Here is a 16,089-nt window from a genome sequence, read left to right as displayed (position 1 = left end):
TGGACTTAAACTCCAAGAGGGTAAAGACCTTTTCTGTTTTGCTTACCACTGTATTCCCTCAATGCCGTGCACATAATAGATATGAAGACATAATTAATATATGACTTCAAAGCCCCACACTCTTCAATGTCTTAACATTTAACTGCCTTTGAATCTTAGAACCAGGACGTTATCTTGAAACATTTATCAATTCCAAATTCCATGTGTTATGGGAAAAATTTAGGCCTCTTGATGGTTGAAGGGTTTGTCCAAGTCAACTTGCTCAAGTTAGAGGCAGAGCCAGGACTGGAAGCAAGGTCTCAACTTCCTGACATGTACTCAAGACCATCTTAAGACTGATCTGAAAGCAATTTAAAAAAGAAAAGTTCTATATAAGTTCATATAATTCTATATTCCTGAACTTAGACATTGTATCCACTTTGACCAAGTATAGGTTAAAAAAGTAGAAAAACAGGAAAAGATCCAAAGAAAATTTACAAAAAGGCGTGTGAAAATATCCTACAAGGAAACATTTTAAAAAATAACTACTTAGCTCAGAAGGATAAAGTTAAAAGGTCATTCTTCAGTCATCAAATATGTGAAGAATTTTTATGAAAGAAATATTGATTAGTTTTGTTTAGATCAAGCAGTTAAATGGTCTTGAGTTGAAATACAGCAGTATCAGCTGGGTCTTAACTTTCTGACAACAAAGGTAGAACTCTAGAAGAGACCAGTGTTGGTTACAGAGAGTTCCTGATTTGTTACTTTGTTACTCAATAAATAAACATCTGTAGACCTTTTATTATGAGCATAGCACTCTGTAAGATACCTGCAATTTCAAATCTTCTATGTTGAATTTAATTAAACTATCCATCCTGGATGGTTAAATCATATCAAATTGTACCTTTACTCATTCACTCTTTTTATGTATTCCCTCCTCCAAAATGCCTGGAATCCATACTCTCCATTCCCACTGGTGAAGGTTAAGCTTTTTTTAATATTTCACATGAAAAAGTTCAATAGTCTTTTAATAGGTCTTCCTGCTTTCAGTCTCTCCCTCATTCCAGTACAAATTTCCAAATGACACTAGAGTTAACATTCTATGACACAGATTTAATCATGTCATGGTCCTAATTAAAAAGCTCCATTTTGTAGTCCATCCACATATGATCATTTGAAGATTCCCTAAACATTGTCTCATCACAGTGCTTTTGCCTGTCTTATTCCCTCTGTTCAGAATGCCCTTCCCTGCTTTTGGTGAAATCTTATCCATCCCTTAAGACCCAGCTCAAATTTTACTTCTGTCATAGTCAACCTTCTCAATCCCATGGCATACAGGATTAATTGCCCCCTCTCTATACATAATACATATTCTATAAATAATTAATTATGCTCTATTACAGTTATGTACCTGTCTCCTACCCAGCCAGACTATGAAATCTTTGAAGTTTGATTTATCTTTGATTTCCCAGTATATAACAAACATATAATAGGTTCTCATTAAACATTTGCACAAATGAATCTTCCTATAAAGAAGTTGACTTAACATGGGAAAAAGTTCTGTTTCATAATTACAGACTGAAATTTTAGCTCAAGCTAATTTAACTCACAGGTATGTGAGTCACCCGTCACAAGGAATACCAAAAAAAAGAGCATCAACACATTGTTTCAAAAAACAAATGAGCACATAGATGGGTCAATGCTAATTCTTCTTCATCATCAGAAAAATAAAACAAACAAAAACAAAAAGTACATGGCTGAATGATGGTATAGAATAATTTGTCAGTAACTGAATTATTTCCACCTTTCCACCTCCCCCACTACATCCAGATGTGCTATTTGTTTCCACCTGCAGATTGACATTTTGAGGCCGAGGAAATACATGTATGACGTTTTTCACGGAGTAACAAGAATGGGAAAATAAACATTTGGATTCTGATTAAACCAAATAAAAGGAAAATCTAGCACAGAATAAAGGTCATTGTTGGTGCTTATATTTCAATCTTGTAAATGAAACTCACTTCTTATTGCTTATATTTTATGATTTAAGTACCTTTTCTGAGTTGCCCAGCATTTCTTTGGTGGCTCATGATTTCCAATCTGAGTTCCTGATCCCTGCTACTGGACTTCCTTGGACTATGGCTCTCTTGCTAGCATATCACAGACTAGCAGGATTTTATGTTAATCCTGAGAACCAATCACAGGCTATTAAGTAAAGATTTCTGAGAGTCTTCAAGAGAAAGTGATCACTATGAGTCAATACGGATTTATGACGAATCCGAGTAAAGTCATTTTCTTCTTCGAAAGGGTAATTAGACTGGTAGATAAGGAAAATTCAATTGCTGTTATTAACTCTTTATGCTAGCAAGGCTTCTGACAGAAGCTGCTCATAACATGGAGCAAGATGCCAAACTGTGAGTTAGATTCAATCAGGGGATTAGCAACTGGCTGAGAAATCTTAAGGTATCCATAAGGTTCTGAATAATTGACTGAAATAGATACAAAGGAGAGGTCCATGTAATACAGCGGTTCTCACACTTTATCATGCAACAGAATCAACTGGAGGGTCTATTCAAGCAAATTTCTGGGCCCCATCCCCAGAGTTCCCAATTCAGCAGGTGGAGCCCAAGAATTTGCATTTCTAACAAGCTCCCACATGATGCTATTGCTGCTCATTTGGGGACCACATTTTGATGATGTACTGTATCTTAGGATATTGATGTTCTGTATCTAAGGATATGAATAACAGGTTTTGTTCAATATTTTGCTAATGACTTTGTTAAATATGTAGAAAGAATGATTACAAATCCACAGATATTAACTTTTGATATAAAAAGATCTCAAAAGGCTAGTTATGGAACACATCTCAAAATTTATTAGGGATAACCTTAAAATCCTAAAATAAAAACCAACCACATATACATAGGATAAGAAAAACAGAGCTTAGCAATCACCAAAAAAGGGGGGGAATACACAGAGATAATAGAATCCTGTAGCTTCAATGATTTGGAAGTATATTCTAGCTACTGAAAAAGTTTAACAGTTTTGGCTTTATTAATCAATTATAGAATAAGAAACAATGTATTTGATAGCAAAGCTACATAATTATACTTGTTCCGTACACCTGAGTATCTCTATATTTAATCTGGGGTATCAAATATGAAAGAGAAGATAGTTAAACCAGTTTGTTCAGAGAAGATTTTTGGATCTAAAACTATATCACATAAGAAGAATAAGAATAAGGAATTATTGATGTCTGGCCTTCAGAAGATTTAGAGAGATGTAAGAGCTGTTTTCATGTAACTGGCTTGTGGATAAGGATTTGTTTTTTCTTGTGTGACCCTAAACTTTAGATATAGTTGTCAGGCTGCTTGCTATACACAGGTGCCCAACTGAGGAGAAAAATGGGAAGGAGAGAGCTAAATCCAGCTAATGTTTTATTTGATAAGCTATGTGCCTTCGTAGGGGCCAAGTCCAGATGGGAAAATAGTAAACTTTCTCTAATTCAGATAAAGGGGGCAGCTCTAGAGGGCTTTTTCCTTTTACTGAGAACACCTTTTCTAATTTGCACAAAAACACAATATAGACTGGTGGTGACTCTAACCCTAAGGTAGAACTAGGTCTATTAAGAGAAATTTAGAGAGAAAGTGGTTTCAGCTCAGTGTGAGAGATTGATAGAGTGATGTATTGTATGGAAATGTATTTTCTGAAGAGTATTTAATCTCCCAAATGGGATGTTCAAGGAATGGCTGGACAATTACTTGGCAGGTTTATTATAGAAAGGAGGAGATGGATTTCATCTCCTCCTCCATTTCAAGATGGAGGAGTGTGTGAGCATGTCTATGTTATTAACAGGTGTGTGAGGAAACTCAATGATCTTTTAGCTTCTAGGATTCCCCATCTGAACTACCTGCCTTTCCTCTTCTTCATATTCCAGTTGATTTCCATGGTATCCAGACCTTTTCTCTTCACAGACTTACCAGGCACTCTAGCCTTCTACTACCTAGCCAGATTTTTCTTCTTGCCTCGCTTTCTTCTCCTTTCCCTGCCCCAATATGCAGAAAGCATACATACTATATTAAAATTGAGAATAAGATTTGTATATTTAAAGAACTACTTTCCTCCAGATTTAAACAAATAAAAATATTTAACATGAAAACTTATTTTTAAAATTCTTTTAACATATTTATTAGAGAAAGCTAAGTTTCATTTTTTAAACGATTTATACATCAATCACTGAAAGTCAGAAGTTGAGGAGTGGATGGTTCTTTTGCACCAGAAAAACTTCTTTATCCATGCTATATTACTTAAGTAAAAAGATGTCTTTTGGAAAAGAGAACACCAGAGATAGTGAAATAAACACAAAAATTTTTAATCAATTTTTTTTGTCCCATGAGTAGTAAATGCATGTTACTGTATTCAGAAGTAATGATTAAGGTAATACAGAAGTATTAAGAAGTAGAGCCAACCATAGGCAAACTCTTAAAAGAATCCGAGTTGTCTTCTGTGGTTAGTCTTTGGAGTCCTGGTCTCTCCCTTTTCATATCTACAGTGCCAGGACCTTAGCCCCCATCAGGCTAGGGTTTACCCCTCTTGCAAATGGCCCCAGGCTTTCTTGAGTTATAGCTCATACTCAGGACCTTTCTTGGTCTTTTCCAAGAGACTAGCTCTTAAAGAAAACATCAGAGTTTTAAAAGGAGCCTCTAGTAACTCTGCCCAAAGGAGTATCTGAAAGTGGAAACTATCCTATGGCAGGACAGTGAGGCAAAGAGTCCAGGGTGTTTGGGCCTTTCTCTAAATGTCAATAGGGTAGAGAGGTAAGAGAATAGGGAGAAGATTTAGACAACTGAACTTGTCTAATCAAACAGTAATTTCCATCTTTGAGCAATAAATTTAATTTAGAAGACACATCAAATGCCAAAAAGGTAGTTTAATCATCTAGTTATTTTGAAGCCATACTAAAGATGTAATACAGTAATCCCCTCTTACCCATGGGGGATATGTTCCAAGACCCCCAATGGATGCCTGAAACTGCAGATAGTAATGAACCTTATATTAATTATGTTTTTTCACATACATACATATATACCTATGATAAAGCTTAACTTAAAAATCAGGCACAGGGCTAAGCATGGTGGTTCATGCCTGTAATCCCAGCACTTTGGGAGGCCGAGGCAGGTGGATCACCTGAGGTTAGGAGTTTGAGACCAGCCTGGCCAACATGTTGAAACCCCGTCTCTACTAAAAATACAAAAAATTAGCCGGGCCTGGTGGTGGGCGCCTATAGTCTCAGCTACTCAGGAGGCTGAGGCGGGAGAATTGCTGGAACCCAGGAGGCAGAGGTGCAGTGAGCCAAGATTGTGCCACTGCATTCCAGCCTGGGAGACACAGCGAGACTCTGTCTCAAAAAAAAAAAAAAAAAAAAAATTAGGCACAATAAGAGATTAACAACAAAAATAATAAAATAGAGGACATATGACAATATACCGTAATGAAAGTTATGTGAATGTGGTATCTTTCTCTCTCACACACAAAATGTCTTAATGTACTACACAGCAGGTAACAAAAACTGCAGAAAGCAAAACTGTGGATAAGAGGGACTACTGTAACACGAAAACGTCTTGAGCAATGCTTATATAAGATATTTATACAGACAATGTCATACTGAAATGATCTCATAAGACAACTTTTGAAGAAACTTAAGAAACCAGTTTCAAAGTATTTGTGGAATGGGAATAAAAATTACTTTCAGCTTAAAAGCTTATAAAAATGGCCAGGCACAGTAGCTCATGCCTCTAATTCCAGCATTTTGGGATGCCAAGGCAGGAGGATGACTTGAGGCCAGGAGTTTGAGACCAGTCTGGACAACACAGCAACACCTCATCTGTAATTAAAAAAAAAAAAAAAAAAAAAACTTTTTAAAAAAAAAAAAAGTGTTTCTTTGGTATATTGTTGCAAATACAAAATAGGCCAAGGGCGGTAGCTCATGCCTATAATCCCAGCACTTTGGGAGGCTGAGGTGGGCATATCACTTGAGGCCAGGAGTTTGAGACCAGCCTGGCCAATGTGGCAAAAGCCCATCTCTACTAAAAATACAAAAATTAGCCAGGCGTGTTGGCACACACCTGTAGTCCCAGCTACTTGGGAGGCTGAGGCACAAGAATCGCTTGATCCAGAAGGCAGAGGTTGCAGTGAGCTGAGACTGTGCCACTGCACTCCAGCCTGGGTGACAGAGTGATACTCTGTCTCAAAAAACTAAAACATAAATATATAAATAAATATTTGTCAAACAATAGCTTTACTTTGAGAAAGAAATATAATAAAGGTTTTCTAATTACAGAAAATTAAAAATGCTTTCTGGGAAAAGAAAATTAATCTTTCTCTTCCCTAGGAAAAAAACCATTTTTCTTTTGTTTTCTAAATAAACATTTCTTTTTTTTTAAATAAATGGGTAGGTTTTTAGAAACTTTGGGGGGGGTGTGTGTGTGTGTGTGTGGTGTGCAACAGACAACTGATCTTGTCCAAAAAGCCTATCTGATTATTTTCTATAATATTAATGATGTTTTTCCTAGCACAATGCCTTATACAGAGTGGGCACACAACTATTCGATATCTGTTGAAAAAAATCAGTCATTTCTGCTTCGGTTGCAAACTGCTGACATTTAATTTTTTAATGTCTTTCACAAAGAATACCTTATTGCAAATTTTTCCTCAGACAAATATTTTATAATCCTTCTTGTGCCCCACTGATTTTCAATTTATCAACTGTGGTGCCTGATAGAATTGTCAACCAGGGATTTTCATTGTTTAATCAGTGTACCACTTATTTGAAAGCACTGCTTGAAAATTGCTCACATATACTCATATCTTGTACTTAAAGAATTATAATTTGAGGGTTGATAAAACCCATATCCAAAAGCACATGTAACAAGGCTAATGACCAAATAGCATATCCAGTTTCGAAGCTGACTGACTAACGTCAACATCAGATTATGGAATCTGCTAGCCTTGTTACGTAAAAAAAAAATAAAGTGAAAAACAATGGCAATACTAAAGCCTTGTGAAATCTAAGGAAAGGAGAAACAAAAATTCAGAAATTTCATTTGGAATGCAAGGTCCTGAGCTTATTCTTCTAGCAAGTATCTAAAAAGTTACTTACAGGGCAAGTAAGAATGACAGAATCATTTCATTCATTTATGACAAACATTAGGAGAGTCCTAGAAAAAGGCAAGAATGACTAGACAAGGAATAATGGGGAAAATGAATCATGTTTTTAAATATCCCAATCTGGAATGCCACTTCAGTGCCTCTCTCTAGAGGCCCTAAATGTGAAGCTGAGATATTTTTATCTTTCTGTTTCAGGAAGTTAGCCCTACTCCTAAGGCTGCTAAAAGTTTAGCTGAACCAGGCCTTCTCCCTCCTTTCTGAACTATCCTGCTAAATACATTTTTTCATATAATTTAAGCATAGATTCCTAGTAATACATAAGAATAAACCAATATAGTACTTACATTCACACTGTATGACATCTAAGTTAAACTGCTGAACAGCTCCCATGCTTATTTGTTTTAACTCACTGTCCAGTAACATCTGCATTAAGGATGTTGACAGATGCTGGCAGGCTGACATGCAAGCTGTCTGAGCAACTTTCCCCTGTTTAAAACAATCAAACCAAAAATCAAACAAATAAACAAACATAGAAATACATCGCAAAGAATCAGAAAAATCATACACCTGGCATTCTTTTTGTTGCTTATGCTTGGTACAATAGTGGTTACTTTCCTTCCTGTTTCTGTATTCTGAGTGGTTTTATATCATAGAAATTAACATTAATATTCTTAGTTTACTTGGCTTTCTCAGGATATAAATATCATTAAAGCTCTAACTGCACAAAGGAAAATTAAAATACCAGTTAAAAACTATTATTTCAGATCTCTCGAAATACTGAAAGCACTTTAGAAATGCATATCAAAATGACACTTATGACATAAAATAAGTCATACTGACAGAACATTTTATCCATATAATGCTCTTTAATCTCTCCTTTAGCTAATTAACCAAGTCAGAATAAAGGAAGTTAACAGTATAATTTACTATTATTGCTATTTAAATTACAGCTAAAATTCAAAATACCCTTTGAATCGTAAGTCCATACTTCTAATTAGAACATTAGTCTATAGCATAGCTTCAATCACTGGCAGAAAAAAAAAGGTTTGTCTACCAATATGACTTCAAGGTTATCTACAGATGTGCATTTAGCTTTAAAAATTCAGTTTTTAAATCATCTGGTAGGTTGGACGTATGTGGTTGAACACTTGTGGTTTTCTTTCAGTATAATATACATCATTAAAAAATATTTCCTATTATAATAATCTCCTAAAACTCTACATGAACTTTCACTGATAGCCTAAATTGTTTTCTCAAAAATGGCCTTTTTAAATGTTTAGCCTCTGCATTACATAGCTGACTCACAAATCTACATCACTTTTAGTGTAAATTCATTTTTTTTTTTTTTTGAGACAGTCTCACTCTGTGGCCAGGGCTGGTGCAATCTCGGCTCACTACAAGCTCCACCTCCTGGGTTCACACCATTCTCCTGCCTCAGCTTCCGAAGTAGCTGGGACTACAGGTGCCCACCACCACGCCTGGCTAATTTTTTGTGTGTTTAGTAGAGACAGGGTTTCACCATGTTAGCCAGGATGGTCTTGATATGACCTTGTGATCCGCCCGCCTTGGCCTCCCAAAGAAAAATTATTTTTTTAAACAGGTTTTGCATTTCAACTAGAGGTTTAAAATATTATAAAAACTCTTTTAGGTAAAGTTCTCCTGTGTAATACTGCTCCTAGGATGGCTACCTTCAACTGACAATCATGTGATTTCGTGATAGAATGACTACTATGATAGGATTCAAAGATCTATGAATATCATTAGAAATAATTACTTTTGGAAGACATGCCATGTTTTGCCTCATTTGCATTAACAAATATTTACCCAGCCATATTTGATAATTATATTTTTCCTATTTATCTCAAAGGCCAGAAAGCTACAAAATCATGACCAAAATCTCCCAAACAGAAATGTCACAATATATTAGTACAAAAACATATTACATAAGGTTGATTTGTGAGAAAGGTAATAAAGAACATAAATACATGTTCAAAATGCTTATTACAACATTTGTTAAATCACACATTAAAAGTCAGACTAGAAACAAATAACTTTTCGAATGAGTTTTTTGCATTTAGACACTATGCACAGTGAAAAACTGCATATGTGAAATGGAATGTCAATTTCTCAATCAAAAACTTAAGAGATAAAAGCCGATGCAAACAATATATTTGACAGATACTGATGAACTGCCAAAAAGGAATGTAACAAACAATGGAAAACCCAGCATGATTCAAGATCCCCCAAACTCAAGAGGAATTAGTCTGGGAGACATGCAGCTCCATTCCCCAAGCAGAATAATATCAATATGAATGAGAAGTGGAGAAGCAGAGAAAGGAGAAATCAATGGCATGTCATTTAATTACAATGTAATAGGCTTCAGAATACTTAATGGAAATGTCATTTTGACCTAACAGAACAACTAGTGCATTTTAGTTTAATGTGCTTCTCCATCAAATTGGCTCCATGTCCTATGCATGCTGCCACTATCATGTACTAACTCCAAAAGCTGATTAATAAATTGCCAGAAAATTACTATTAAATTAATTTCATAAGCAAACACACTGTACAATATAAGTTGTATTGTTTTATGTAAACCTTTAAAATTTATCATGGGTTCAGACGCTACAAATGATTACACAGCAATAGCACTGGAGCTGAAAACGATGGTAAGAGTAGACACAGGCTATTCCAGAAACCTGGTGGAAATAAGTAATGAAAACATACACGCACACATACATACACACACACAAATTTAGCTCTTTATTTAAATATCATGTGTAATACTAAAATCCTAACATTGAATTTCTTTTGATTAGGCATACTAAATCCAGGCTTATTGTTCTCAAAGATAGAAGATTAAAATATTTATAAAATATTTTATAAATCTTCAGATGAAATAAATAGCTCAGAATTTAAGTTCACAATATCAAAAGTTCAGATTCTTTAAAATTTTAAAAAGTTATATTCCATAAGATTATACAATATTTTTTAAATGTCTACTTTGTAACTATAAAATGTATACAACTATTCTTAAACTTCATGTACTACATATTTTTAGATAGAAATGTTAACACTCCAAAAATTTACACACCCGAAAATATATTTGAAAATTTATTTTTAATGTCTATAGCCGTTGGCACACTCTGGTATAAACTTCTGAACACTATTATTATTATTATTATTGCTGTTGATGCCTTTAATAATATATCATCTTCTAGAATAAAAATAGTCTGAGTACTTTTACAATGATCTTTTAAAAACTAGACCTTTTCATTAGAGACGCTCTAGTTTTTAACATTATAACAAAAAAAGCCAAAATAATTAAGTGAAGTGACTGAGAAAACACGGCACATTTAATAAATTTCAAGCACCTCAAAATTTCTCCTGCCCTCATCTGAAAAATTAATTGCAACTATTACCAACATTTTCCCTCTCTTTACAAAGTTCAATAAATAAGTAAAAACACCTGCTAAGCTTTTAAAGGTTAACTACTTTTTTACCCTGCTCTAACATTTGGCTGAAAACAACTTGCAAAGAGAGAAAACTCTTAGACAAACTTCTTATATTTCAAAGGAACTTGTAAAAGAGAATCTGCTGACATATTAGATCCTTTTTGCATTACCGAAAAGCTTTTCTTCTAAGAACAATTGCGGTAAAGAGACATTTGGCTCCTAGGAAATTCCCAAAGGGTCAACCATATGCATCCTTCCATGGCACCTTCACAGTGCTGCTTTCTAGATTCATGTCTCAAAAACAGCTTTCATCATTTACTTGTGTGTCAGTCAATATGATTTATGGACTGCATTCAACAAAGTCAAAGCATATAGAATGAGAAATATGACTACAATCTGCTAATTTGTTTTGTATTGAGCCACTTAAGAGTCAAAGACCTGATGTCAGACTGAGACCAGTAACACAATTAACCAGCCGGTGACAGATTCATCCATCCTCCCTGCCAGGCTGTGCCAATCAAAGACAGCATGAGGCGACATTTGGTGAAATTAGTAAGAAAACTCATTCTCTAAGTAACCTATGTGAGACCTTGATTGACACTTTTTGAATTTAGTTTGTGGAACACAGCCACTCTTTACCCAATAGTCCCTCACTGCAAGCTGTGAAATAAGGCTTTTAATGCCAATCACAGGAACAATAAACCACAAACCACCAACCCTCAGTTTAAAAGGAATTAAGAAAACACATCTGCTTGTATGTCAAGACAAATTTCCAAAATAATTTACTATCATAGATTAGGCTAAAGATACTCTGTTTCCTGTGAAATATCATAAAATAACAAGGTAAAAACACAACATAGTTTATTAGATTATGGCTTGAAACTGGTTTGTTTTCAAAGTAATGTTTTCATAGATCTACTCTAATATAATTGTAAGAGAAATGTAGAACACTTAAAAACTAATTTGGCCCATTTAAATTTTCATTTGAAGTTTTCATTTGTGTCTCGCCATTTTCTTATTTCAAAGGTCTATTAAAAAAAGGTTTGATTTCAACAGTAATTATTTGAAAGCACTTTCCAATGCTGCTTTCATTCTCTCAAGTACATTTAATGTTAAAATATGCTCTTGAAATCACATTCTTTCCGTATTGGTCTACTCACCCTTAATGATTCCAGGAGAGTCCATTTTTCTTTATATTCCCACAAAAGGTTAACTTTGTACAATAAACTACTTTTTTACTTAAGTAAAAAGAAATGCACAGACTCAAATATATTGTACAACATATTATTCTTTACAGTGATAAAAGGTTTTGTTTAAAAAGTCTAACTCTTGTCAAAGAAAAAAGGAAGACTGAAATAAAATCATGGTCAATTTGGATATTAAACCTAACACTGGTAAGTGACTTCATTAATTCTGATTCTGTGTGGCTTTTTAAAGTTATCTAAATTAACGCAGTAAAATATTATCATTTTATACAATCATCGTTTGCTACATAAATTTCAGTTATGAGACTATGAAACAGTCTTTTTCAGAAGCAAAAGAAGGGAAGTATTTTAATGAAGTAAATTTTTATTTAATTCATTAATGAATGAATTAATGAATAAATTCATAAATTAATGAATTTAATTTCATTTCAGTATGTGTATTTTAAAAGGCTATAAATTGTAGCTCTCCTAAAGAGTATGTGTATTTTAAAATGTTATAAACTGTAGTTCTTTTAAATTTTAAATTTTAATTTTAAAATACACATACTGAAAGAATGAGGTATTTCATTAGATGGAAACACTAAAATTAAAAATTAAAAATAGTTAATTGAAATATTTAAAAAGAGGTATAGTTGAAAAACAGGTATTTTAATTCAAGAAATCTGTTACTCTTCCATTTTATATAAGAACCACTAATCTAGAGTTTTACTACATGAAACATCTTGTTCAAATGTAAATACTGTTATGAAATCAGGAAAAAGATACCTAAAACATAGAATATGAAACTTTCCCCAAGATTATTTCACAAATGCACAAGAATTTCTCTACCTAGTAAGATCAGTTTTAATTCATTTTCTGGCTGAACACTGTACATAACACTGAAATGTCCGATTCTCAATAATATAGAATAGTTATGTTATAAAGTTTTAAATATCAAGATGAATTCCCTTAGTGAGTTTAAATAACATTAATACTACCTTGAAGACAAATTTTTCTTTTTTTTTTTTTTTTTTTTGTGAGACAGAGTCTTGCTCTTTCACCCAGGCTGGGGTGCAATGGAAGGATCTCGGCTCACCGCAACCTACACCTCCCAGGTTCAAGCAATTCTCCTGCCTCAGCCTCCCAAGTAGCTGGGATTACAGGCATCTGCCATCATGCCTGGCTAATTTTTGTATTTTTGTAGAGAGAGGGTTTCACCATGTTGGCCAGGCTGGTCTTGAACTTCTGAACCCAGGGGATCTGCCCACCTGAAGACAAATTTTTGAAATTCTGCTCTAAAATTCATAGATCAAAATATACTCATTTTAACACCCACAACATTTCCCCAAATACCTCTTTACGCTCTATATTCCTCTTATACTCTATTTCTGTCCATCTCTAACTACTTCCAGCCCTGAAAGAATGAATTGGGACACATCAGTTAACCACAATCCCACAGTCAACTATAAATTCCCATTCTCCCCTCTCAGGTTGTTCTCCTTCCAACAATTACCAATCATAAGGGTATGAGACAGTAACAGAAATGTCTGCTCTTAAGACACACACACACATACACAAAGAGAGAGAGAGAGAGAGAGAGAGAGAGAAAGAGAGAAATAGAACATGATCATCTTAAAGTTGAAAAATTTTTTCCTGAACTGGAAAAACCACAGGACTGCATAATACATGGCGTATTTTTACTTCCCTCAAAACTTCCCCTATCCCAATCATAGGGCTCATCAAACTTTGGCAGTCTTTTTTTTTTTTAAACAATCTTTTGAGTATGGCCTTAGAAGGCATGCAGTATCCAAATTTTTAGCTTTCTACAAGTATCACTACTTCTGCCATGGCAGTCCCATGATATTGCCAAATTCACCCTAACTTTTGTTTTTTTTTTTTTTGAGATGGAGTCTCACTCTGTCACCCAGGCTGGAGTGCAGTGGCACCATTTCGGCTCACTGCAACCTCTGCCTCCCAGGTTCAAGCGATTCTTATGCCTCAGCCTCCCGAGTAGCTGTGACTACAGGCGCGAGGGACCACGGCCGGCTAATGTTTGTATTTTTGGTAGAGACGGGGTGTCACCATATTGGCCAGGCTGGTCTCAAACTCCTGACCTCATAATCCGCCCACCTCGGCCTCCCAAAGTGCTGGGATTACAGGTGTGAGGCACCACACCCGGACAGACTCTGTCTTGGGAAAAAAAAAAAAAGTTGCCAGAATCACTAACAGGTTAGACAACGGAAGTGGTTTACATATAATCATTAATTAGTAAACTGGACAAATGTCACTCAAGCAAACTGTCTCCCCTTTCACACATGTAGGTGGCAGACTATTATAAACAGCCACATACAAAAAGATAGCACAAAGTAGGTCTTTGTCACTCATGAATTTGTATTTAGGTTTCAGTTCTTGATATTGACTGTCAGAGTCTAGTACAAGCAGAACTTCATTTGCTGAGGCACACACTTGAATAAAATGTTCTGTGAAACAGGTTATGATGGAGGAAAAAACGACTCAGAGACTGAGTGCAGTCAAAGTCTCAACCTCCCTGGGGTTGGGGGAGGGAGAGCATTGGGATAAACAGATAATGCATGCTGGGCTTAATACCTAGGTGATGGGTTGACAGGGGCAATAAACCACCATGGCACATGTTTACTTATATAACAAACCTGCACATCCTGCACATGTACCCTGGAACTTAAAATAGGAAAAAAAAAAACACATAAAAACAGTCTCAACCTTCCTAACGCAACGTGGCTTTGCTTTCTTCTGTTAGTTAACGTGAATGAAGTAACTCTCATTAAGGTCTACAGTTTCTATTGCATTTTATATAGTTCTTTCCTAATCCACTGGCTTCCTACTAAAACTCTCGTGTTGTTTCCTTTTAAAAGCCCTTTCATTACTACTACTTCCAACAAAGCCCTGACCAAAGGCAATTCAAAATATTGTTTTCTGCAATGTTTGACATCAGCAAAATATTTAAGTATGCCATGCTATATACAAACTTAAGACTTATACTTTATGAAATTAAATTTCTCACCAAGATTAGCCAGCATTTGGCTAACTTAGACAACTTAGTAAATGTCTAAAAGGATTAAAGTTATAAAATACAAATATGTTCATTTTCAACTAAGAAGCAAGATTTTAAAAAATTAATATCTAGTAGTGAAAATCAACTGTTTTATAACATTAAGAAAAAGCTTAATAAGAACAAAAATTCTATTTCAAAGAGTGGACCTTGACTATTTCCAACTTTTTCAAATATTTTCTCTCAAAGTTTTTTTTAACTCTCTCCAATACAGGGATATATTATATTGTCAATGGTTGTTCATGTTGATTTTTGTATACTTGGAATTAACTCATAACAATGGATATAATATAAAAATGGATATCAAAATATGTCATAGAAATACCACTTTCATTCCGACAGAAATAACTACAACATAAAGAACTTTCTGAAAATAGTGGACATTTAAGTGCCAAACTTTCAAAATCTCTAATGCAAATTTATCTAAAACTGATCCCAAAATCTGTCCCTGCCTCCTTAAACTGACAATAACAATTTGAGTTTTTGGATGGCACGGTCAGTTTTACTTCTGAATATCACTTCTGTATGTTGAATTATATGGTTCATCAGCAGGAAATCTGTTAGCAAGCTTAATAAGCACTCAATGATTATTATATTGAGTGAGTAAAAAGGGCAAATGAAAGCCTAAGGGTCTGTGTCTTCAACAGGACAAAGTATCTCTCCTTAATGTTGGGAATTTGCAACAGTTATTCTGGTGCTAAAGGCCTTTTGTTTTGATCACTACTAAATTTACAGTTGAGTCTAGAGAGCTGTGGTTTTAGTTACTGTATTTTTCCTTCACTGAGGTGTGCAAGAAATGAGTAAAGTATACATACAAATATTTCTAATCAGTACTGGTATCATCTTTACTAAATAACTCTCACACAGATATTTTCCAGGTTTCTGCCTGAGAATAATAGATTGCACCTTCACTTCAAAACTAGAAAGTATTCTCTATTTGACAAATTTCAATTTGGAAACTGATTTTTAGGCAGTATACTTTTATACTCTTTATACAAACAAGAAAATGACCTTCATGTTGTCCATTTCTTCACTCTTTCATATTTACTTAAAAAAACACTTATCAAGCAACTACTTTGTGTAAGACACTGTGTTAAGTGTTACCGAACATATAAAGATGAATAGATGTAGTTCCTGACATAAGAAGTGTAAGTTCTACAATAAGGAAAAGAAGGCAAGTCTACAAACAGCAGTAGTATAAAATATAAACAGGACC

At 34.6% G+C, this 16,089-nt stretch overlaps 1 protein-coding gene across 5 annotated transcripts in view; it reads right to left on the bottom strand.

The window, feature by feature from the left end:
• Nucleotides 1-16,089, bottom strand: part of EXOC6 (exocyst complex component 6) — a 224,773-nt gene that overhangs the window by 54,202 nt on the left and 154,482 nt on the right. For all 5 annotated transcript variants that reach the window (XM_054503919.2, XM_054503918.2, XM_063669987.1 and 2 more), the window contains one exon: nt 7,491-7,632. In XM_054503919.2, coding sequence (XP_054359894.1) covers nt 7,491-7,632 — 142 coding nt within the window. The remainder of the gene's footprint in view (nt 1-7,490; nt 7,633-16,089) is intronic.

This window comes from Pongo pygmaeus, chromosome 8 (genome assembly GCF_028885625.2).
Source record: "Pongo pygmaeus isolate AG05252 chromosome 8, NHGRI_mPonPyg2-v2.0_pri, whole genome shotgun sequence".
NCBI lineage: Eukaryota > Metazoa > Chordata > Mammalia > Primates > Hominidae > Pongo > Pongo pygmaeus.
Note: the sequence above shows the minus strand (reverse complement) of the source record. Positions and strands in the feature narration are given on the sequence as shown.